This window comes from Neofelis nebulosa, chromosome 2 (genome assembly GCF_028018385.1).
Source record: "Neofelis nebulosa isolate mNeoNeb1 chromosome 2, mNeoNeb1.pri, whole genome shotgun sequence".
NCBI lineage: Eukaryota > Metazoa > Chordata > Mammalia > Carnivora > Felidae > Neofelis > Neofelis nebulosa.
Window position 1 is genome coordinate 180,271,026 of NC_080783.1, and position 26,711 is coordinate 180,297,736.

The following is a 26,711-nucleotide window of genomic DNA, read 5'->3' on the forward strand; positions in this document are numbered from 1 at the left end:
ACCTAAAATTATCTACAGATTCAATGTTATCTCTGTCGTAACAATCTTCACAGAAATAGAAAAATCCATCCTTAAATTCATATGGAATATTTTTTAAAATTTAAATCCAAGTTAGTTAACATATAGTGTATCATATGGAATATCCAAAATAGTCAAATGATCTTAACAAAGAAGAACAAAGTTGGAAGATTCTCACTTCATGGTTTCAAAATTTACTACAAAGCTACAGTAACCAAAACAGTGTGATATTAGTATAAACACAAACATCAAGAACAATGGAATAAAACAGTGAGCCCAGAAATACAATCTCACATATATATACAGTCAAATGATTTTGACTTGGGTGCCAAGACAGTTCAATGGGCAAAGGATACTGTTTTGAACAAATGGTGCTGAAGAAACTGGATACCTACATTCAAAAGAATGAAACTGGATCCTTACACCATATACAAAAATTAACTCAAAGTGGATCAAAAACCTAAATGCAAGGGCTAAAATTATAAAACTCTTAGAAGAAAGTATAGGGGGAAAGATCATGACATTTGGTTTGGCAATGATTTTTTGGATATGACACAAAAGGCACAGACAGCAGCAGCAACAACAACAACAACAACAAACAGGTTGAACATCAAAATTTGAAACTTTGTTGCATCAAAGGCACTACCAACAGAGTAAAAAGAACTTATAAAGAAAATATTTCCAAATCAGATATCTGATAAAGGATCGATGCCCAGAATATATAGAGAACTCTACAACTCAACAACAAAAAAATACTTCATAAAGAAACTACAGCCAGGGCACGTGGGTGGCTCAGTTGATTAAGCAACTGACTCTTCATTTCAGCTCAGGCCTTGATTTCAGGGTCATGAGTTCAAACCCCACAATAGGCTCCACGCTGGGCATGGAGCCTACTTAAAAAAAAACAAACACTACAGCCAATTTTCCATAAAGACATAATTAAAATAAGAAGTTACAATTTAATGATAATCTACTACATACAGTGTTAGGTAACATTATTTATTACTTTTAAAACTGATAATTCATTCAACAGATTTTTTTAAGTTTATTTACTTATTTTGAGAGAGAGAGAGAGAGAGAGAGAGAGCACACAGCAGTGGAGGGACAGAGAAAAGGAGAGAATCCCAAGCAGGCTCTGCACTGTCAGCACAGAGCCCAGTGCAGGGCTCGATCCCATGAACTGTGAGATCATAACTTGAGCCGAAACCAAGAGCCAGACACTTAACCAACTGAGCCACCCTGGCACTCCCAACAGATCTTTAGTATGTATTATCACCTTCATCCTACAGATGATCAAAGTACCTTGCCTGAGAGCATGAGGAAGCTAGTTAATGGCTGTGAGTTATTCTAAATCTAGGTGTTGAGAATTATTGATCCGTTTGCTCTTTAAAATGCTCTTCACATATTTCAACAAACTTTCTCAGTGTGAGAAATTACTACTTCTCTGCTTCCCAAGTAGCACAACCAGTCGCCATGTTTTAACACCAGATGACAAAATAAACCTTGAGAAAATTGATCTCTGAAGTTATAAACCAACATATTATCTTTTTTAAAAAAAGATTAAAAAATATTTTTGAGGGTGAGAGAGCAGTAAGTGCAAGAGGGGGGAGGGACAGAGAGAGAATCCCAAGCAACAAGCAGGCTTCACGCTGTCAGCACGTAGCCCCGAAATTGGGCTCGATCCCAGGAACCATGAAATTATGACCTGAGCCAAAATCAAGAGTCAGATGTTCAACCAAGTGAGCCATCCAGGCACCCCCAAACCAACAGGTTATCTTAATGTGCTTGTTACTCAGGGTTCTATGAAGGTTATTCTATATTCACTACCAAAATTCTCAAATGTTAAACAAACTGACTGTAACTCAAGTTATTTAAAAGTAAATTGTGAGTATTTAACATATAATTTTATTTAAAATAAGAAATTGCCATCTAATATAAGAAGTACCAGATATTTTCCAACTTTCTTTTTGAAATAAATATATTTGCTTTGAAAACATGGTATAAATACAGACATTCCTCTAAGAAATGCTGAGGAAACAATATAAAAAACCACCATAAAACCTATTGAATTATTTCATTTTTATCCTTTCAACTATATTTAAAGGAAAAGACCATGTGTTATATAGCTAAGAAAGCACTGATTGGTTCGTAGTTCTACTATCTCAGTTTCTTCAACCGGAAAGTAGTAATAACACACTTTTCACATGGGTTTACTAGGAAAACGATACACAAATTACAGAGTATGTACTAAACAAACGTTTACCTACCTTCTGTTTCCCTCTTATCTGGCTGCCTAGGAGCTTTGCGGTCATAAGTCCACATGCTCCTAAAGTGGCCCTTACTAACTTAAGGACCTCAACTTTATGACTCCCTTATTCGGTTCTCCCTCCTCCTCCGCCCCCCAGACCCTCTAAAACCACTGCATACTGCTTTGGAGTGTGGGCTCTGTAAGTCAAAGAGCCTAAGTTTGAATCCTAACTCCACTTACTGGCTGTGTGATTCCCAACAAGTTACTCAATTTTTGTAGGGCAATTTCATCACTTATAAAATGTGGATTATAACACTAGCTACTTCGTAGGGTGTGTGTGTGTGTGTGTGTATTTTAAGTTTATTTATTTACTTTGAGGTAGGGAGGGGCAGAGAGAGAGGGAGAGAGAGAACCCCAAGCAGGCTTCATGCTGTCAGTGCAGAGCCAGATGTGGGGCTTGAACCCATGAACCGGAAGATCATGACCTGAGCCAAAATCAAGAGTCAGACACTTAACCAACTGAGACACCTAGGTGCCCCTAGGGTGTTATACATATTAAATAAGATACTGTAAGTAGCATTTAGAAAAGTGCCTGGCACACAGTAAACACTCAATAAATATTAGCCATCTCATTATCCTCACCACCACTACCACCACCATCATCATCATCTATCTGCTTCCCACCACAAAGCATTTGCAGCTTTGTAATTGTTATTTATTTCACATATTTAAGTTCTGTGATCTATGGAAACATGAGTGGTATGTTTAAATAGAGTGGCTCAGCCATTCTGCTTTTTTGTTTCATCTCTTTGGTTAAAAATAGTACACTAAGCATTAAGTATATGCTTGCTAAATGCTTCAATGAAAGAACAAATAAAATGGAAATGGATAGACAGATGGCAACATAGACTAGCCCTACAGAACTTTTGTTGCTTCTCCAATAATTGCTTGTATTGCAAAGATAATGCAACAAGTTCACAATGTCTCCAAATACTGACCTTATCCCATGAAGTCAGGACTATACTAGCATAAAATGACTGAAAATTTGATACCTAGTTTCACAAGGCTATGAAAATTTCAATTCTCTAACTAGGTTTTACTTTCCCACTCCAAGGTAACTACCTCTCCCCTCTCAAACCCTCATCATCTATCCCTATTTCGTCTCTCTCTGTTTATATTTTCTTGTTTTTTAAGTTTATTTATTTTTGAGAGAGACAGAGACAGCCTGAGCAGGGGAGAGACACAGAGAGAGAGGGAGAGAGAGAGGGAGAGAGAGAGGAGAGAGAGAGAGAGAGAGAGAGAGAGAGAGAGAGAGAGAGAGAGAGAGAGAGAATCCCAAGCAAGCTTTGCACTGTCAGTACAGAGCCTGATGTGGGGCTTGAACCCATGAACCACGAGATCATGACCTAAGTTGAAACCAAAAGTCAGATGATTAACCTACTGAGCCACTCGGGTGCCCCAATGTTTATATTTTCTACATGAAGTATGAGTCAAGCAGATGTAAATTTTTTTCATGCTCTCACCAATAAATCCATAAACCTATCTTCATCTGTCCCCATCTTCTCTTCCTCTCTCCTGTTGAAGACCAAACCCTAAATATGTCATAAATCTTATCCGTTTGGCTTTCTCAAGGATTTTTCTCTTCCTCTGATCCCTTTTCTTCTAAAACAACCTGTCTATAGAATCATTCATTACATTAAATACAACAGTAAATATCTCCTATCCTTTAAAAAATTCATCTATAACCACCATCTTCATCTAGTAAGTGTTCCAATTTTTTTTTCTGTTCTCCCTCACAGCAAAACTTCTTGAAAAAACCATCTCCACTTCCTTACTTCTCATTCCATATTCAACCCATTCCCCATTTTCAACCCATTCTGGCTTCTGTATCCACAGCTCTACGAAGTCTGCTTTTATCAGAGTCTGATGCAGACAAGTCCATTGGTCCCTTTCCTGTCCATATCTTATTTACCTCCCATCAGCACTTTATATAGGTGATAACCCCCTCCTCTGCCAAACTATTCTTCTTTTGAGTTTCAAGACACCACATTTTCTTGGTTTTCTGCCTAACTCTCTGGCCATGCATTCTCTGTCACTTGTATTAGGTCTTCCTCCTCTGCTTGACCTCAATGGCTCACCCTGGGCCCCTTTTCTTCCCTCTGTAAACTCTTCCCTAGGTAAGCTTATCCATTCCCATGGCTTCTCACTGTATTCTTCACATGACCTGCAGAACACTACATGAGCTATTCCCTGACTTACTCTCCACACTCTTTTTATGGGACTCTTCCCTTACTATATTTTAACCATACTGGATTCCTTTCAATTTCTTGTATAGGTGCCTTCCTACCTTGGCCCATGCTGTTCTCTCTTCCTGAAGCATTCTTTTCTCTCTGTACTTTGAATGGCTGACTCCTCAACTGTCATGTGTCATCTAAACGGTCATTTCTTGGGGCTCCTGGGTGGCTCAGTTGGTTAAGTGTCTGACATCGGCTCAGGCCATGGTCTCACAGTTCATGAGTATGAGCCCTGCACTGGGCTCTGTGCTGACAGCTCAGAGTCTGGAGCCTACTTCGGATTCTGTGTCTCCTTCTCTGCCCGTCCCCTGCTCACCCTCTGTCTCTCTCTCTCAAAAATGAATAAACATAAAGAATAAAAAATAAACTGTCATTTTTCAGAGGACTTCCCAGATCCCCTTCCCCCTCCATCTTTTATATTATCCTTCCTTGTTCATTTCCTTCATAGTCCTTATCACAATTTGTAATTACACATTTGTTTGCTTTTGGTTATTCCCACTAATCTTTACATAAGGGTAGGAATCATAATGTCATTAGTGTAAATTCAGCACCCAGCATAGTGACAGACAAATAACAAGCACACAATATTTAAGTAAATTAATGATCTGGCACTCACTTATTCATTAACAGACGTTTGTTGAACAATTTGTAAGTGACAGGTACTGTGGGGCCTAAATGCTGGGAATAAAAGATAAATCAGAATCAATAACACGATCCTTATAGTCCAATGAGAATGACAGAGACAGTACTGTGTGACAAATGCTATGACATGGGTGAGGTAGACTTTCAGCCAACACAATTTTGAAGAATGTGAATGGAAAATATTGCCCTAACTTCATTAGAAACCAAGTTTAATCCAAAAGTTTTTCCTGTTTTACCATGCTGGAATGGTTCAAATCACAATGTGAATAATAAGACAAGTTTTTAGGCAGAGTATGAGGAAAACTGAATTACCAAGGAATATTCTATTTTTAAAGTAGCCATTTCTTACTGTTCTATGTGTTGGTTTCCATCAATAGGTAAGTAAATATGAAATCAGGAAAATAAACTTGTTTTGGGTTGAATTGTCCTTAAATAAGAGAAACACGTGAATAATTTAAAATATTTCTGGGGTGGGGTGCCTAGCTGGCTTAGTTGGTTAAGCGTCCAACTTTGACTCAGGTCATGATCTCATGGTTCATGAGTTCAAGCCCTGTGTTGGGCTCTGTGCCAACAGCTCAGAGCCTGGAGCCTGCTTCAGATTCTGTGTGTGTGTGTGTCTCTCTCTCTCTGCCTGTCCCCGTTTGCACTGTGTCTTTCTCTCTCTCAAAAATAAACATTTTTTAAAAATCTAAAAATAAATAAATAAAATATTTCTGGGGTACCTGGGGGTGCTGTCAGTTAAATGTCTAACTCTTGATTTCAGCTCAGGTCATGATCCCAGGGTTTGGGATCAACAGGATTGTCAAGATCTGCACTGAGCATGGAACCTGCTTAAGATTCTCTCTCTCTCCCTCTGCCCCCTCCCTGGTTAACACTCTCTCCAAATGTCAATTGATGAATGGATAAAGAAGATGTGGTATATATATGCAATGGAATACTACTCAGCAATAAAAAAGAATGAAATCTTGCGATTTGCAACAACGTGGATGGAACTGGAGGGTATTAGGCTAAGCAAAATAAGTCAGTCAGAGAAAGATATCGTATGTTTTCACTAATATATGTAGAACTTGAGAAACTTAACAGAAGACCATGTGTGAAAGGAAGGGGAAAAAAATAGTTACAGAGAAGGAGGGAGGCAAACCATAAGAGACTATTAAATACAGAGAACAAACTGCTGGTGCGGGAGAAGGGAAAATGGGTAATGGGCACTGAGGAGGGCACCTGCTGGGATGAGCACTGGGTGTTGTATGTAAGCGATAAACCACAGGACTCTACCCCAAAACGAAGAGCACACTCTATATACTGTATGTCAGCCACCTTGACAATAAATTATATTTTAAAAAAATGTTTAGGGGTACCTGGGTGGCTCAGTCCACTAAGTGTCTGGCTCTTGATTTTGGCTCAGGTCATGATCTCATCGTTCATGGGTTTGAGCCCAACGTCTGGCTCCATGCTGACAGTGCAGAGCCAGCTTGGGATTCTCTCTCTCTCCCTCTCTCTCTGCCCCTCCCTTGTTCATGCACACAGGTTCTCTCTCTCAAAATAAATAAATAAACTTTAAAAAAAATTTCTCATCCAAAAAATTGTAATTATGTATGGGAACAGATATTAACGACTTACAGTGGTGATCATTTCACAATACATGCAAATATTGAATCATTATCTTATATACCTGAAACTAACACCATGTTGTACGTCAATTATACCTCGATTTTTTAAAAAAGACATGGAGGAAAAGCATAAGAGACTGTTAAAAACTGAGAACAAACTGAGGGTTGATGGGGGGTGGGGGGGAGGGTGGGTGATGGGTATTGAGGAGGGTACCTTTTGGGATGAGCACTGGGTGTTGTATGGAAACCAGTTTGACAATAAGTTTCATATATTGGAAAAAAAATAAAAATAAAATAAAAAGACATGGAGGAAATGTAAATGCATATTACTAAGTGAAAGAAGCCAGTCTGAAAAGGTTACATAACTGTATGATCCCAATTATAAGACATTCTGGAAAAGGCAACAGGAACAGTAAAAAGATCAATGAGGGACGCCTGGGTGGCTCAGTCAGTTAAGATTCCAATTTTGGCTCAGGCCATGATCTTGAGATTCGTGGGTTCAAGCCCCGTGTCAGGCTCTATGCTGACAGCTTAGAGCCTTGAGCCTGCTTCAGACTCTGTGTCTCCCTCTCTCTCTCTGCCCCTCCCCTGCTCGCACTCTGTCTCTCTCTCTCTCAAAAATAAATAAACATTAAAAAATAAAATTAAAAAAAAAAACAAAACCCAGATCAGTGATTGCTGGCAGTTCCGATGGCAGGAAGGAAGGCACGCACAAGTTGGGCACAAGGGATTTTTAGGATAGTATAATTACTCTATAGGATACTATAATAGGACACATATTATGCATTTATCAAAACCCACAGAACTGTACAACACAAAGAGTGAAACCTAAAGTAAACCACAGCATATATTTCTTTTATAGGACTTTAGTTAATAACAATGTATTGACATTGGTTCATCAATTTTAACAAATGTACTACACTAGTGGCAAGATGCTAATAATGGGGTCAACTACAGGTATGTGAGAATTCTGTACTTTCTGTTCAATTTTTCTGCTCTAAAAAAATAGTCTATTTGGGTTTTTTTGTTGTTGGTCATTTTTTTTAAAGTTTATTCATTTTGAGAGAGGGAGAGTGCAAAGAGCAGGGGAGGGGAAGAGAGAGAGGGAGAGAGAAAATCCCAACAGGATCTGCATTGCTAGCACAGAGCCCAGTGCAGGGCTTGATCTCACAAATCGCGAGATCATGACCTGAGCCAAAATTAAGAGCTGGACACTCAACTAACTGAGCCACCCAGGTGCCCCTGTCTATTTGTTTTTTTAAGTGGGTATGTCTAGTAAGCCAAACTAGAGACTAGGGATATGTAGAAGTAGACAGAAGATTGTCATCATAAATATTACTTTTTTTTAAGGTTTATTTATTCATGCTGAGAGAAAGAGAGAGAGAGATGGGGGGAGGGGCAGAGAGAAAGGGAAAGAGAGAGAATCCCAAGCAGGCTCTATACCATCAGCACAGAGTCCAACACGGGGCTCCATCTCACAAACCATGAGACCATGAGCTGAGCCAAAATCAAAAGTCAGATGCTCAACTGACTGAGCTACCCAGGCACCCCAATATTATTTTATTTTATTTTTTTTATTTTAAAGTAATATTAAAATACACTGTATTTTAACTACGTTGGGATTAAAACATTTTAAAAAGTGTGCCATGAACTGAGGAATAGGATTATTGATGCCTGGGTTCCAAAATAGGTAAAGTAAATCTAATATGAAATAAAAGAAATTTCTGCCCTTGTAGAGATGACAAAGCACACGGCACATCCTAGAGCTCTCAGAATGAAAACTCTTGTAACACCTGGATGAAGTCAATATTGACAAATGCCCTTGGAATCCTGCTAAAACATTACATAGGATATAATCAAATTTGGTATCAGGCAAGTTTGTCATAACTTGCATGCAACAGGCACTAGTCATTCAATTAAAAAGGTCTTACTTGAAGACAGTTTCTGTGACTTATTTTCATGGCATTATACAGAGAGACACTGTTACAAAGAGAGTCTTACATGCTTGAAATGATCAACATGTACTTTAACAGTGGCACATAACAAGGTGACAAGGGAAAGATTCTTTTATTTAGCTGCCTTTTACAATATAACATTCATTTACAAACATTTAACATTTCTGTAACCTCTATTTACAGTAAACAAAGTTGAAAATCTTCAATTCTGTCAAGATTCCTTGACCAAAGTCAGAGCATAAAATAACAGAGTGACAGCATAAACAGACATGATTTTGTGTATCTTGTCATCTTAGGTTATATACTGAAAAATGATTTTCCTATGATTAAAAAATAAGCAACACTGGGCGCCTGGGTGGCTCAGTCGGTTGAGCGTCCGACTTCAGCTCAGATCATGATCTCACAGTCTGTGACTTCGAGCCCCACGTCGGGCTCTGTGCTGACAGCTCGGAGCCTGGACCCTGCTTCAGATTCTATGTCTCCCTCTCTCTCTGCCCCTCCCCTACTCATGCTCCGTCTCTCTCTGTCTCAAAAATAAATAAAAACATTAAAAAAAAATTTTTTTTTAAATAAACAACATCAAATTTTTTCATGCTCTGGAATAATATTCTTTTACCCCAGATAGAATCATAACATTGTAACTCTTCCCTAATATTTCAGGTGAGTGTAATTGTTAACTTCTAAAAAATTATTTTTAAAAATGGTTTTATTCAGTATTAAATTTGAATAGTTATTTTAAATGATATTTTAATTCTTTAAAGTATATTTTCACTTAAACTAAAAATATGGTATAATGACATAAATATCAAAATATTATATAGTTCTGTTACATATCTTTATAGATAAAATTACTCCACAGGGTGCCTGGGTGGCTCAGCTGGCATCTGACTCTTGATTTCGGCTCAGGTCGTGATCTCCAGCTTATGGGTTTGAGCCCCACTGCCAGTGCAAAGCCTGCTTGGGATTCTCCCTCTCTCTCCTTTTCTCTGCTCCTCCCCTACTCACATGCTCTCTCTCTGTCTCTCAAAATAAATAAACTTTAAAAAATAAAATTACTCCTGACATTACCGATTACATATTCAAATTAAAAGCAAAGCTAGATATTGACTGTATTTGCCATTTTATACATAAACATATGTATTATATAAATTATATAAACTTACAAAATATTTATATAATATACAAATATAAAATTATATAAAATGCTTTATAATTACATTTGTAAATACTCAATATATGTTAAGTATCCATAATCCCTAATCCCAAGTATCTGAAACAGGGAAGCTTTTTAGAACTATATTAAAAATTAATCTAGATCATTTTTCAATATGTCACTTTGACATTAGACATGTCATCAAGCTATTTTTTTTTAAACTGTAAGTGATAAAGATCACATGTCCCTAAAGGGATCTTGAAGAAATTAGTATGAGAAATGAATCAAAAAGGAAACAGTAATTGCAAAAAAAAAAAAAAATGCTCACTGTAGCACACTTAACTGACACTTTGACAAATAGCATTCCAGTCTAACAGAGATGACTTCCAGAAAACACACTTTCAGCACAGTACGCTTCAAAATGTTTAATGATGGACTCTTCCCACAGAGTGACCTTAGCTAATCAGTATTTAGTAATAATTTTACAGAGATAAATCAATGCTAGCACAATCTTTCCATTTCCTTTTCTATTTTTTTTTAACCACAGAAATTCATATAAGCTCTTTCAGAGCTGCAAGGAAACAGAAATAAAGTCTATGCAATCTCCTCCTTTTACAGAAGAGGAAACAGAAGCCCACAGCTCTTTCATACTCATTCCAGTACTCTTTTCCACATTATCTACCTTACAGTTCTCTTCTCTGTTCCATCTATTCAAATCACTAATGCAATAAAAAACTGTCTACTCAAGTTATACTTTTAAAGTCAATTACAATGAAAAAAATAATTGTGAGTAAATTTGAATGGTATATAATACTGCCACCCTCCTCCTCGTCCAATGACTTGGTGCCCGTATTGTTCTTTTTCTATTTTGTAGGTCAAGACCTGGTAGGTAAAATCCTAAAATCCTGCTACTCTACCATCACCTGATAGCACCAATCACTCAGAATTTTCGTCTTCCTTATAAATTCAAATACTTAAATTCCCAGTCCTTTACTCCTGCCCCAAACTAAGTTAACTCAAAGACAATGACTTATATTTCTAGTAAGCAATTCAAGTACACATAAATTTTGCTGCTGTGTCCAGTGTGGTAGAGCATCAGGCTTTGGAGTCCGACAGATTTGTCTTAAAATCAATGCACTCTCATTGTCAAACTCTGAGGATTTAGGCAAATTACTTAACCTTTCTGAGGTGCATTTTTCTCACCTCTAATTACATCTCAGAGAATTGTAATATTAAACTAGATAAGCCTAGCATAAAGTAGAAGTATTCAAAATGTTATTCTAGGGGCGCCTGGGTGGCTCAGTCGGTTAAACGTTCGACATGGCTCAGGTCATGATCCCAGGGCTCATGAGTTCCAGCCGCACATTGGGTTCTGTGCTGACAGGTAAAAGCCTAGAGCCTGCTTCAGATTCTGTGTCTCCCTCCCTCCCTCTCTGCCCCTCCCCTGCTCACACTCCATGTCTCTCTCTCTCAAAAATGTATAAACATCAAAAAAAAATTTTTTTTAATGTTACTCTATTTTCTTCTTTCACATCATCTCAAACAAATACAAAATATCCAGGTAATAATTGCCAGTTAAACAGTTATACTTTTAAAAAATATTTTTATGCCTGCTTCTGTTAAATAGTAAATAGAGCAGTCATTAACCAGCTGGCACCAAATAAATAATAATTGGACACATCAGTGATGATAAATGATAAAGTGTGACAAAGCCTTGAAAATGACCAAACAGAAGATAAACAGCTTTTTTTTCTTTTAGAAATTCTTCTTCACTTTAAAAACTCCTCTTGCCTTTACTCTTTTTTTTTTTTAATGTTTATTTATTTTTGAGACAGAGAGAGACAGAGCATGAACAGGGGAGGGGCAGAGAGAGAGGGAAACACAGAATCTGAAACAGGTTCCAGGCTCTGAGCTGTCAGCACAGAGCCCGACGTGGGGCTCGAACTCACGGACAGTGAGATCATGACCTGAGCTGAAGTCGGACGCTTAACCGACCTAGCCACCCAGGCGCCCCTTTCCTTTACTATAAAACTCAATGTTTTCTTAGGCCTTTGAAGTCAAAGTCAAAACATTAATGGGAAATGGATCTTGACAGAGGATGAATAACCACTATTTGCTGGAGTCAGTGATTTCCACAGGAAATGAATATGAGTTTATAATAATGGTGATAATTTGAATTTAAAGGGCACCTTTTGGGGAAAGAGTTCTCTGTATTCTTTCTACAATATAATTTATCATCTATCATACAGGAGAAGTAGGGATTATACTGCTATATGGAGCAATTGTCTAAATTAATGTGTAAAATCATAAAACTCACATTTGCTGAGCATCTTAGAGTGTGACATACTTTTCCAATTAACAATGAAGACTGGAATCCAGATCTCCATTACAGCAATACAGAAATAAACTGCAACATTTTAACACTTTCATAAATTCTAGTTTAATTATTTTATATTTTACTTAATTACATTTAACCAAGATGAATGTTATAACAACTCTACTGCTTATCAAGAATTGAATATAGGGGTGCTTGGGTGGCTCAGTCACTTAAGTGTCCGAACTTCAGCTCAGATCATGATCTCACGGTTTGTGAGTTCGGGCCCCACGTGGGGCTCTGTGTTGACAGCTCGAAGCCTGGAGCCTGCTTCTGGTTTCTGTGTCTCCTTCTCTCTCTCTGCCCCTCCCCTGCTCGTGTTCTGTCTCTCCTTCTCTCTCTCAAAAATGAATAAACATTTAAAAAAGAATTAAAAATTTTTTTAAAAAATAGGGGTACCTAGGTGGCTCAGTCAGTTAAGCGTCGGACTTGGGCTCAGGTCATGATCTCGTGGTTCATGAGTTCAAGCCCCGCATTGGGCTCTGTGCTAACAGCTCAGAGCCTGGAGCCTGCTTCGGATTCTGTGTCTCCCTCTCTCTCTGCCCTCCCTAGCTCACATTCTGTCTCTGTCTCTCTCAAAATATAAATAAACATTCAAAAAAAATTTTTTTAATTAAAAAAAGAACTTAAGCTTTAAACTATGCTAAATAATTTCCTACAATGTTCTATTAACTCCTTCTATCATGTGTATTTTTATCTTGTCCCATTCTTTTGTGAATTTATTTCCCTTTTCCCACCTGTACTTTTCCACCTGTTCTCTGATGTGATCTCATTTATCTCACACACTTTAGAACCTTGCCCCATAAATTATACCTACTTTTTTACATCGCCCTCTCAAAATAGTCATTTTGTAACATGACTTTCCTGACTCCCTCTGCCATTTTAGAAAAATTAAGCTCTTATCCCTCAATGATCCTAGATTATTTCCTTCATACCACTAGTATAAATGAAGAGACATGCTAGAAGTGATATGACTGAAAGAAAGGGTACCAGGGCTCTTGCAATATTCAAGCTATGAGATCCTAGGCATATTCCTTGACCATTCTGAGCCTCTGCTTCTTAATCTATCAAATAGGGAAAAATTAACAACCCATTCTACACGGATATAATGAGGATTAATGAGAACAAATATAAGGCACATATAATTGGCTTTTAACACAATGTATATACTTTGTTGCAGAATGGTCTGTTTGTCTGTCTACTCAGATCAGTGGTTCACAATTTCTTTTAGAATTTTTTTAAACTCCGGGAAATCCAAATAGTCCTCTCTCAACTTACTGAAATCAGCGCCCTTGATTACAAACTCCTTGAGGTCAATGAAGTCATATATTGCAATTTTTGTATCTCTGCATCTCCAATATCTAGCCCAGAACATTTCATATATTAGATGCTTAATATATCCTCATAAGAGCAAAGAGTATTAAGCTATAGGTATTAAGTAGAGAAATTACTGGGTATGCAAACTAAATTTCTTTTTTCAGCAGTGAACAATATTTTACAAAATCACATTGTTTGGGGTATTTTTCTAGCTATTTCCCCAGTATAATCTCATTAGTAGCTAGAAAAAGTATACAATTGTTTATAAATTCTTTTCTTCCAAGAAGTTCAAGGATTTTTACAAACATTTCTCACCAATCCCTAGAACATCTCTGATGTAACTGGAGATAAAAAGGAAAAAAACCAGAATATGAATCCATAATCCACGTGAATTCCTAAATTCATAAATTCCACTCAGCAAAACTTCCATCTAATTTTTCAATTTGTGAACATTTTGCCACCATTTCCTTTCTAAATACACCTGAGTTACCTATTTACTCATTACATGTGGATATGCTGGTCTAGAACATTATTATTTGCTCAAGAAAGCAAAATTTTCAGAAAGTATTCTACAGAGTAAGCGACACACAGAGCTACATAAAAATGACAACTCTAATTCCTTAATAGAAAACTGATTCTTCAGGCTACTGAGTTTATTTCAGACTACAAGATATTTAAGAATTAAACAAACTATTTTCTTCAAATTTTAATAATCAGAGACCAGCAGCCCAATCACAGCTTTAACTTCTTTCTGCTCCTCATCATTTTGTTCTTTTGTACCCTTTCTGACTGCCCAGCCAGGAAACATTCTCTTCCTTCTCCGTATTAACAGAATCCCACTTGTGTTCAGGCAACATTGGGCTCAGCCCCAGAGGATGAATCATGACTCATCTTAGCCAATCAATTCTGTTCCCCTTTATCAATAATTGGTATAAAATTGCACCTGTGGTCTAGACCTGACCAATAAACTGAAAAAAGTTGCCAGGGATTCTTTCCTCCTTGATGAGACTGCAGCAAGAATAGGCTCATTTGACCCCAATTTCCCTGTACTTGAGAAGCTGCCAGGTTGAACTTGATGCTTACAGCTATGCCACTCTCTTGAGATCATGAGTGGAAGACCAAGGAAACTTTAGAGATCCTCACTCTACGCCCAGACATAAGTGAGTCTCTATCTTCAGGCTTCCTGTTACATGAAATGCTATTTTGTCTAAATCACAAAGAGTCAGATACCCTGTTCCTTGAAGGTGAAAGCATCCTAATTAGCACAAACAGACCAATAAATCATGCAAGAAGGGAAGTAGAGATTAATTACTGAGCACTTACTATTACATCTGTAATCTCATTTAATCTTCATAAAGCCAAATGAAAATTACTAATCTTTTGTTTTGTTTTTATAAAACTAAAGCTTAATAAAGTATAGTTAAAAAATAACAAAGCTGAAATTGGAATCCATACCTGACACCAAACTTCGCAGTCTTTTTAAAAATATAAAATCCCTTCCTCCTAGTTCATAGCTCTTGTTAAAAAGACAAATCAGTAAGTTGATATGTTACAGCGAGGAAACTTAGGGAGACCTAAGGAATATCAAGTATTCTTACAACCTTGTCATAGGATCTGCAGCCCTCAACTCTATTTTGTATCAAAGTTAAAGGGGGAAAAAGACAAAAATATGTGTATATGTGTATAAAAAGTTCCAGAATGTCTAGTAGAGTGGCCAAAATCCTGTAACAAAAACTAGGATGGATTTTAAGTGTAATACTCAATTTTTCAAAAATTAAAAAAATATGAAGTTAACTACAAGTATTTCTTAAACCAAAAAAATAACTTCCTTATTTCAAACTATTCCATTAACCAAGTATCTATCAATATAGAAACCACAAAGTTAACACTTCCTCAATTCTCATCTGTTCACGAAAAGTGATTCAGCTTAAATCTTGGCAACCAAAAAAATTATATAAATACTAAGATTCAATGAGGTCATTTTTTATTTAGAAATTTACTAGAACTGGGTGTTCCAGGCTATTTATAATGTCATCTCAACCAGAAGTGTGTTCACCTTATATTGTCTTTATTAATTTCTAATTGAGCTTAATAAAATAGGCATGCCACATTTGTGACCTGAAACACACACAACTTACCTTCCCACATGCTCTGCAATGATGCCTCCTTTTGGTGAATGTGAACCTGGCTTCACATTTCATGCAATTTGGAGCCTGAGAATCTGGTACCCACACGGGAGCCACCTCACCCAGAGTAGTAAATGGCTTCCTGGCAGAAATTCCAAACTGACCAGCTCTGAGATCATTATCTGGGCTTTCTGGAGCTAATGCAAGGCACGGTCTACTGGATATCCCAGACTCGTAGCTTTCTAAATGTTCCCCATTTGTATCAGCAATAGTGATGTTTCCCAAAGAGGAATTGCATACATTGGTTGCTGAATTTTCCCCTAATTTTGCTTTTCCAAGAACATCATTTTTGTTTTTAATATTATTTCCACTATTTGTAGGAAGGTCATTTTGTAAGTGGTCAGACAATGGCTTTGGAATTTGAAGTTTAAGATTAGAAGGTTGCTTGGGTCTTGCACCACCAAAAGGAACACTGATAGACTGCAGGTTTGCTACTATCTTAGGTGAAGATTGCCCAAGCACTGATGGAACTTGGCTACAGAAACTGTGTAAATAATTTTTCTTCATTAGGTCACCAGTGCTGTTTAAAAGTAGACCACTCCCTTCTGTGGCTTCATTTCCTCTCTGTTCATAAATATTTGAGTAGCATTCTGATTTGCTCTCTTCTATTTCCTTTTCTTCTGTTACTGAATCTTCTTTGGAGGGTAAAGTCTTTGGAACAAAACAAACAACTGGGCTCTGCATTCCATAGGAATCACAATTAGATACAGAATTTGCTGCTGGTGTATCCATAGTGGAGAAATCGCATCCTTCACTTTCATTCATGCAAGTTCCTTTTAAATCTAGACCTGCTTCAGCCATTCTATCACACTCTCCTCCATTATCACTGTAAATGTCCTCAGGCTGATTCATCTGCAGAAACTTCTCATTTTCTTTATTTATTTGGCTGTCATTCATATCATTTAGCTTAGTCAATTTCCAATTAGTCATCTCCTGAGAATCAGAGAAATGCTCTGTCATATTAAGAAGTTCTGTAGTGTCAAGTATTTCTTCATGTCCACAACCTTCCTTTTCATCAGCTCTAACTTCACTGGACACAAGGCAATCTGAAAACTGTTCACAGTTATCATCCCTTCCAGACCCATTAGGTATGTTTGTTTTGGGAAGCAAAGGTAAACCAGGTCTGATGGATTCTTCGGTTGTTCTCTCCTCTGCTGGCTCTTTTGTCATCAAAATCCCCTCACTCAGATGGGAAAAGGAGTTTGGACTCCCTAGATCTGTCCTAGCAGAACTGGTTTTGCAAGTGAGAACCTCATCTGGTATATAGTTCTCTTGCTTTTTAGCAGCAGAACCTTCTTCATCTGTTCCCTGGGATGAGATTACTGAATCAATTGTTAAACTTGTAATCACAGACATGGAGGGATCTCTACCTATATTTTCATCATCCTTTAATTGTGAGGGGGAACAGACACTGGCTAGATTATCAGATGAAGTAGTACACATATGTTTAACAGAATCCCCCACTGCACTTGATCTATTCAACAGATCCATTTGTTTCTCTGAATTCATATCTTTTCCAGTGGACCCATTTATACTAAAACTAAATTGATCAGTTTGTCTGCTTTCGTCATCCAGTGAACAGCTAAAAGCATCCATGAGGGACTGACTATTGTAATTATTACAATCCTGCAAATCGCTCTGTAATGTCCTCTTATCACAATTATGCATGACAGCTACAACAAGAACATTCTTCTCATCTGGCAGACAAGCTAGATTTCCACATTTTTTTTCTCCCACTTCGACAGCACTGCGTTGATCATCTCGATTACAGTTCCTTTTAATTAACTGATCTTCTGCAACGGCATTTTCATCAATCCACATTGTGTTAATCTCTGGATTCAGAGGATACTCCTGTCCATTTGCACAATGGTCCTCTCCCTCTGTGGTCAGAGAAGCTGAATGAGCCAGAGAGAAGACTTTCAATTGTGGCTGTGACTCATTAGAAACTGCAGGTTCATTCACACTGGCCAATGCAGGGTTAAATGATAGTCGGTGAGAAGGGGAATCTAGAATCTTATTCCACTTGGTATCCAATAAAATAGGAGAAACTGTTTCATCTGAAAAAATAATTACAATAAGTTTGCTGGTGACACTGGAAAAGCTAGGACTCAGTTAATCAACTACATTTGCAAATACTCTGAAAATAAAATATTCCTAGGATATCTAAAAAGAGAATATTTCTAGAACATGGAGTTTCTAGTTTTTAGCTAAGAACAAAAAAATATTATTAAGACTATTCCTGTATTACATGTCAGTTTGGAAAAGAGGTCATTCATAAGGGGAAACAAGTATAGCCCCAAACACAACAATCTGAGAGAGCAATAAGAAGAAATTCAGTTTGGGTTGAAAAAGAATTAGTGTAAGGAAATAGTAAAAAGCAGCTAGAAAGGGCAGATTGGAAAGGCAGAATATGTGGAGAATGGTCCTGAATCCTCTGAGTGTTAAATCCTGAGTTGACCAAATGTAGGCTAGCAGAGACTTGAGATTTAGTAACATATGCTTCCTTTAAAAAAAGAAATCATTATTTCCAAGATGGTTCATGGAAATAAAAAAGAATTACCGCTTCTTACAAGAATATTTAATATTCAAACAAGAATGATCAGTTATTAAAATTTCATTATTCGACCACCTACCACATGGGCATACTGTTAATTATCTAGTGTCATCACCATCCATGTGTGCTATATTTTTCATTTAAAGAAGGAAATTAACACAAAATGAAAAATCACTCTATTTAAAATATACTTTGAAAGACACCAGGCTACACATTGTAGTTTTAATGCAACTTTAAATTTTGGGGGCTCCTGGGTGTCTCAGTCAGTTAAGCATCTGACTTTGGCACAGGTCTCACAGTTCATGAGTTCAAGCCCCGCATCGGGCTCTGTGCTGACAGCTTGGAGCCGGAGCCTGCTTTGGATCTGTGTCTCCCTTTCTCTCTGTCCTTCCCCTGCTTGTGCTCTGTCTCTCTCTCTCTCTCAAAAATAAACAAACATGAAAAAAATGTAAAAAAAGTTTTTTAATTTTAGAATTTTTTTAAATTTAAAAAATTCTAAAATTTAAAAAAAAAAATAGCTCAAAACAAATAAACAACATAGTTCCAAACAAGAATGTGGCTTCTGAAGTTCTTCTCCTTCTAGGGAGTTATTTTTTATAAGCAAATGCTGTATTTTTGAACTAAAAGACAATTTTTACTGATTCAATGAAAATGTATTCAAAATCAACTATATACAAAATACCCTACTAGAATCTACGTTAGTCACAAAGAGAATCATGTAATGAACTAACAGTTTTATTAGAGTCAATGGTATTCTAGGAGTATATTATTCATGTGATTAGGTGTAGCACCTGTGTAGATATCTTATGACAAATAACTGTGATACACAGAGGGCCAAACCAAAGAAAGGATTGAGAAATTATTTGTATAAATGATTGAAACAGAGAGGAAAATACACCTTCTGCCTTGGTATGTATAAAACCCATCTAGATCCAATAAAATCTCAAATTATTAATTTTTACATTTACATGAATCCTATGGCTATGGAGTAGCTTCAGGTCATCAACAGTAAAATATGAGAAGAGCACGCTATTCCATGTATCATTCCTTCTCCCTTTTCTTTCCTAACCCCCATAATCCCATATTCTTTTTAAGGCTTGCTCTATCATAGACCCAAAGCAGTAAAGTTAAAACTAATCTCTCTTCCCAACTACTATCAAAGAACAACCTGAATCACTGGATATAGTAAAGGTTTGGAAATCATTACTAAAATCATGGAGTTCAGATGGAAATATACCAAATTGTAAACTTGTTACATGCCATTTCCCCTTAGAAACAGAGAACACCAAGGAAGGAAGGCGAGGTAAAAGATATTTAATTATGGCTTATCCATTCAAGTCATACTCAGAGGGAAATTTAAAGAAAAGTTTTCCCTAAACGAAGTGAATCTTAAGCTGACAGTTTATTTAACCATTTTGGCAGTAACTTAAAAATATAAAATTAGTTTAAAATGTATCTTTACTTTTTTGGTCAATCAATAGGCAATAAGTTATTTTTCTTAGTTTAGAAATACAATCACACATTCTAAAGCTTTTCTTGATCATAAATTGGTTGTATAAAGAGAGTTTAGGCTCTAGTATCATACTGCCTGGATACTTATCATCCTGCCACTTATCAGCAAACTAACTTTGGGGAAGTTGCTTAATCTCTCTGTGCCTCTCATCTGTAAAATATAGATAAAATCTACTTTCATGGGATTATATTAAAGATTAAATAATACAGTCCATATAAATGTGTTAGCATAGTATCTGGCACATAGTGCTCAAAAATGTTCGTTCCTCCTCTGGGTATTAAAATATAATACTATTATCATTAAGTCACTTTACCCAGTTTTATTTTTTTTAAGTGTTACATACTCTTAAAATCCCCCATTCTCCATATCATAAATATATTCAAACAGATTCACCAAAGTAAATTCTCACCTTCGTTTTGTTCAAATTCATCTAATACCTTGTCCAGGTTGTAAGCTTCTGCTTGGAAGTAATTCTCCATCGGTGAGGAAACACCACTTAAGAGACTTGTTTAAACTTTCTAGAAAGTAGATCAAATTTGTATTATACTTTCAATTACTAAAATATAATTTATAGACATTACAACTGATAACAGAAATACAAATGATCATGAGACTGTTATGAACAATTATACACCCACAAATTGGAAAACCTGAAGGAAATAGATAAAGTCCTCGATGAATATAACCTACCAAGAGTGAATCATGAAGAAACAGAAAATCTGAAGACCAATTATTAATACGGAGATTGAATCAGTAATTAAAAATCACCCAACAAAGAAAAGTGCAGGATCAGTTGGCTTTACTGATGAATTCTACCAAACATTAAAAAAAGGATTAATACCAATGCTTCCCAAACTCTTCCAAACAACAGAAGATGGGGGGAACACTTCTAAACTCATTTTACAAAGCCAGCATTACCCTGATACCAAAACCAGATAAGGACACTACAAGAAAGGAAAATTACAGGGGTGCCTGGGTGGCTCAGTCGGTTAAGCGTCTGACTTCGGCTCAGGTCATGATCTCGCAGTTCGTGAGTTCGAGCCCCATATCGGGCTCTGTGCTGACAGCTTGGAGCCTGGAGCCTGGAGCCTGCTTAGGATTCTGTGTCTCCTTCTCTCTCTGCCCCTCCCCCACTTGTACTCTGTCTCTCAAAAATAAATAAATATTTTTTAAAAATTAAAAAAAAAAAGGGGCGCCTGGGTGGCTTGGTCGGTTGGGCGTCCGACTTCGGCTCAGGTCATGATCTCACGGTCCATGAGTTCGAGCCCCGCGTTGGGCTCTGTGCTGACAGCTCAGAGCCTGGAGCCTGCTTCCGATTCTGTGTCTCCCTCTCTCTCTGCCCCTCCCCAGTTCATGCTCTGTCTCTCTCTGTCTCAAAAATAAATAAACGTTAAAAAAAAATTTGTTTTAATTAAAAAAAAAGAAAGGAAAATTACAGTATCCCTGATGAATATATATACAAAAATTCTAAAACAAAGTATTAGCAAACCAGATACAATAATACATTAAAAAGACCATATGCCATGATCAAGTGGAATTTACTCTGGGACACAAGGATGGTCCAATATCTGTGAATCAATGTAATACACCACATTACAAAATGAAGGGTAAATCATATGATCATCTCAATAGATGCAGAAGAAACATTTGACAAAATTCAATACCCAATTGTGATAAAAACCCTCAATCAAGTCAATCAAGTGGGCAGAGTAAGAACACACCTAATAAAAGCCATCTATGACAAGCCCAGAGTGGACATCATACTCAGCAGTGAAAACCTGAAAGCCTTTCCTTTAAGATCAAGAACAAGACAAGGGGGATGCTCACTCTCACCATTTGTATTCAACATAATACTGGAATTTCTAGCCAGAGCAATTAGGAAGAAAACAAAACAAAAAGTATCTGAATCAGAAAAGAAGAAGCGAAACTGTCTGTACTTGAAGCTGACATCATATTCTATACAGAACACTCTAAGACTCCACACAAAAAAACCTGTTAGAATAAATGAATTCATTAACTTTGCAAGATTAAAAAGTCAACACCCAAGGGGTGCCTGGCTGGCACAGTAGGTAGGGAGAGTATGCAACTCTTATTCTCTGGGTCATGAGTTCAAGCCCCATAGGTAGAGTTACTTAAAATTTAAAAAAAAAATTTTTTAAGTCAACATACAAATTTAGTTGGGTTTCTATACACTAACCCCAAATAATCAGAAAGAGAAATTAAGCAAACAGTATCATTTACAATTACATCAAAAAGAATAAAATTTCTAGGAATAAATTTAACCAAGGAGGTGAAAAATCTGTACTCTGAAGACACAGATGAAATAATCAGAAGACACAAACAGATGGAAAGATATTCTGAGGCTCATGGATTGGAAAAATTAATATTGTTAAGATGTCCACACTATAGATTCAATGCAATCTCTATCAAAATTCCAATGGCATTTCTCATACATACATACACACACACACACACACACACACACACACACACATACTCATCCAACAATTTGTTTGAATCCACAAAAGACCCTGAATAGCTGAAGCAACCTTGGAAAAAAAACAAAGCTAGAGCCTTCATAATACCTGATTTTAAACTATATTACAAAGCTATAGTAATCAAAACAGTATGGTGTTGGCATAAAAACAGACACATAAATCAATGAAACAGTAAAGAGAGCCCAGAAATAAAACCACACATATATGGTCAATTAATTTATGACAAAAGAGCCAGGAATATACAATGAAGAAAGGATAGTCTCTTCAATAAATGGTGCTGGGAAAGCTGGACAGGCACATGCAAAAGAATGAAACCATATATAGAGATCATTTCAACAAGCGCCTGGGTGGCTCAGTCAGTTAAGCGTCCGACTTTGGCACAGGTCATAATCTCACGGCTCATGTGTTCGAGCCCTGTGTCAGGTTCTGTGCTAACAGCTCAGAGCCTAGACCCTGCTTCGGGTTCTGTACAACTTCATATATATATATGTATATATGTGTATGTGTGTGTATATATATATATATATAATATATGTGTATATGTGTATATATGTGTATATATACGTATATATATGTATATATATATGTATGTGTATATATGTATATATATACACACACATACACATATATACATATATATATACACACACACATATATATATCAAATCATTATGTTATACAGCATAAACTAATACAATGTTATATGTCAATTATATCTCATATAATTGCGAAAAAAGTGAAAAGAATATAGATTAATAAAAATATTTATAATTTTTATATAACAAGTATCCTTGTATACTTAAGATGTTGGATCCAGTTATTTATTAATATTTTATATATAGTGACTATGAAATGCTGAGTATTGTAGGTATATGTTAAATGTGCTAGATTGTATGTGGTAAGAAATTTCATTTATGCTCTTACCATTGGACAGTTTAAATGTTCAGTCTTTATCAGAATAAAAAGTAATCTTAAGTATACAAGGATAAAATCTCTTATAAATCTATTCAGACCATTTAAAGTATAAAACCTATCATCCCACTAGAGGTATTCTAAGATCTTTAAGCTAATAAAGTCTAGAAACCTGTAAGCTAACAATTATCAAAATGTAACTGCAGGAGACAGACTTGGTGCATTTGAATACGATATGTTTCAAAAGATAAATTCCAGATGTTGAGAGAGGAATAACTTCTTTGAGATAAAACTACATTTCTATTTAAAAAGAAAAGTTTTGGGGCGCCTGGGTGGCGCAGTCGGTTAAGCGTCCGACTTCAGCCAGGTCACCATCTCGCGGTCCGTGAGTTCGGGCCCCGCGTCAGGCTCTGGGCTGATGGCTCAGAGCCTGGAGCCTGTTTCCGATTCTGTGTCTCCCTCTCTCTCTGCCCCTCCCCCGTTCATGCTCTGTCTCTCTCTGTCCCAAAAATAAATAAAAAACGTTGAAAAAAAAAATTTTTTTAAATAAAAAGAAAAGTTTTATTTTATTTCTTCTTCTTTTTTTTATTTAATGTTTATTTTTGAGAGAGAGAGAGAGAGACAGGGGGCGAGCAGGGGAGGAGCAAAGAGATGGAGACACAAAATCCAAAGCAGGCTTCAGGCTCTGAGCTGTCAGCACAGAGCCTGATATGGAGCTCAAACCCATGAACTGTGAGATCATGACCTGAGCTGAAGTCAGACACTTAACCAACCGAGCCACCCAGGCGCCCATTATTTTATTTTTTTAAAGTTTACTTATTTTGAGAGAGAGACAGACAGACAGACATGTGTGCATGAGCGGGGCAGGGACAGAGAGTGGGAGAGAGAGACAGAGAATCCCAAGCACAGGGCTCAATCTCATGAACCGTGAAATTATAAACTCTTGGTCCAAAAGCAAGAGTTCGACATGTAACCAACTGAGCCACCCAGGCACCCCCATAAATAAAACTTAAAAAAAACCACCTATTCCCAAATGGAAAATGATAAAGTTCAAGCAAGCATGGGGATAAGGGACATTAGTTCTAAAATGTTAATGATAATTTTGACTTGGTTATTCTCTCTAGTAGGTTTTTTAAAAAATAATCTCTGTACCCAACATGGGGCTCGAACTCATAACCCAGAGATTAAGAGTCAGATGCCCTACCAACTGAGCCAATCAGGTGCCCCTTGGTTACTCTTTTTAAACCTCTTCTTTTCAAGTACAATGTCTTAGTCTTTCTTGGTGTTAATTGATTAAAAGCATCCTGTGAGCACATATACTAGGTGTATCACCCACTTAACAGAATGTCAAGAGCACACAGTAGTTGTTAAATAAATATTAGCCCATTTTTCCCTCTATTATCATAATCCCCATGCTTATCTCCTTAATTTCTCAAAATGTTCTTTTCAAACTGAAAATTTTACTTGGCTTCTTATTGGTATATAGAAAGGCAGATGGGAGGGGAGATAATTTTACAATTCCCCTGAAAATTCTAAGTAAGGAAAACATGAAGAAGAGGGAAAATCAAGAATGTAATATCCTGTTATTACAAATTTTAAGTTAAATATAAAAAGTGGTGAATTTTCTTTGATTTCTAGTGTTTCCTCTCTGAGGCATAAAAAAGCATCAATATTACTTCTTTCATTTTACCAATTAAAAAAAAAGCTCAGGGGATTAAATGGGTTTATTCAATCATTTCCACATGATTATTCATTCAGTCAACTTTTATTTATTGATTGGCTCCTGTTAAATAAGTTTAAGTAGACAAATAGGCTACATAGTTTTTCTTACCTATCTTTTGTGTCTCATGATTTATAGTTCAAAATAATTTTCATATTATGCCATTTTATTCTGATAAAGACTGAACATTTAAACTATCCAATGATAAGAGCATGAATTAAATTTCTCACAACATACAATCTAGCACATTTAACATATTCCTACAATACTCAGCATTTCATAGTCACTATATATAAAATATTAATAAATAATTGGATCCAACATATTTATTGTGCATCTCCTGTATGCAAGGTATTGTAATCATTTCAAGTCTCAGACATCATCCTTAACATTGAGACGCTTATAACTTAATGGTAAACAATACTAAAAAAGAAAAGTAATATAATAATAAATGATTTTAATAATAACAGTATAAGAGACCCAAAGTACTACTTGATTACTTTGTCAGATCAAATTAACAGATAAGTGCTACAGAATAAGTATTATAAAAGTTCAAGAAATGGGCAGGATCACCATTTGAATGGTCAAAAAAGCCATTATTTATGGATTTGAGCTGGGCCTAGAAAGGTGGATAAAATTTTAATGAATATTCCAGATGACAAGATGCAGAAGTAAAATTTAAAACAGGCAGAGACATACAAGGAGTGACCTAAGGACAGGCAATTATTGAGGGATCAGGGAAACTGGAGCAAGAATTTATTCATATAGTTAACATTAGGACATAGTTGGAGAAGCAGACAGGCATCATATCATGCAAGCCTTGGAATGCCAGTCTGACAAAGGTACTGCATATACTTTTAAGCAATGGGAAGCACTATAGCACTTTCACAAACCTTTATTATAGTATATTGTTATAATTGTTCATTTTATTATTAGTTATTGCTGTTAATCTCTCACTTTACCTAATTTATAAATTAAACTTTATCATAGGTATGTATGTACAGGAAAACAGTATATATAGGTTTTGGTAGTATCTATGGTTTTAGGTACCACAGGGGATCTTGGAATGTATCCCCCATGGATAAGGAGGGGGACTCCTGTGCAAACAGCTGGTCAAGAAGCTGTACTAAACTCCAATGATAATTACTGTTGCAGGCCAGCATCAAAAATCCTAAAATCCTAAATCCTAAATCCTAAAGCCCTTAGGTAAATAGTTACTAGGAAAGAAAATATTCACAGTGCCTCAAAGTATTAATCCACAGATTATTAATCACAAAGGAGAAAATATGTTTACAGTAAGAAGATATGATAATCACTACCTAAACCAAATGATCAAATTTAGGGTTACCAAGAGTTTAACAAGCTGCCATGATGGTGCTCACTTTGGCAGCACATGTACTAAAACAGCTGCCATGATGTACCTCTTGATATGATGCAATGAGAAGTTTAAAACATTACGAACATAGTATTCTTGCCAAAAATGTTTAACCTGAATTGAATCATGAAGAAACAATTTGACAACTCTAGAATGTGAGGCATTCTATAAGACAACTGTTCTGAACTTTCCAAAAGGTTCAATGTTACAAAAACATCATTCCAAATTTAAAAAGACTTAAGAGATTTAATAACCAAATTCCATGCACGAACACTGGCTGTATCCTAAATCAAGAAAATACATATACACATACACAGCAAAAAATCCCATGTAGGAGACAAT

The 26,711-nt window shown here is 36.4% G+C and overlaps 1 protein-coding gene across 4 annotated transcripts in view; it reads right to left on the reverse strand.

Annotated features, from left to right (window-relative positions):
- ZFYVE9 (zinc finger FYVE-type containing 9) overlaps positions 1-26,711 on the reverse strand; it is a 145,860-nt gene that overhangs the window by 111,834 nt on the left and 7,315 nt on the right. For all 4 annotated transcript variants that reach the window (XM_058717401.1, XM_058717403.1, XM_058717402.1 and 1 more), the window contains exons 2-3: positions 20,274-20,382; positions 15,750-17,854 (exon numbers count right to left, since the gene is read on the reverse strand). In XM_058717401.1, coding sequence (XP_058573384.1) covers positions 15,750-17,854; positions 20,274-20,343 — 2,175 coding nt within the window. In that variant the 5' untranslated portion in view covers positions 20,344-20,382. The remainder of the gene's footprint in view (positions 1-15,749; positions 17,855-20,273; positions 20,383-26,711) is intronic.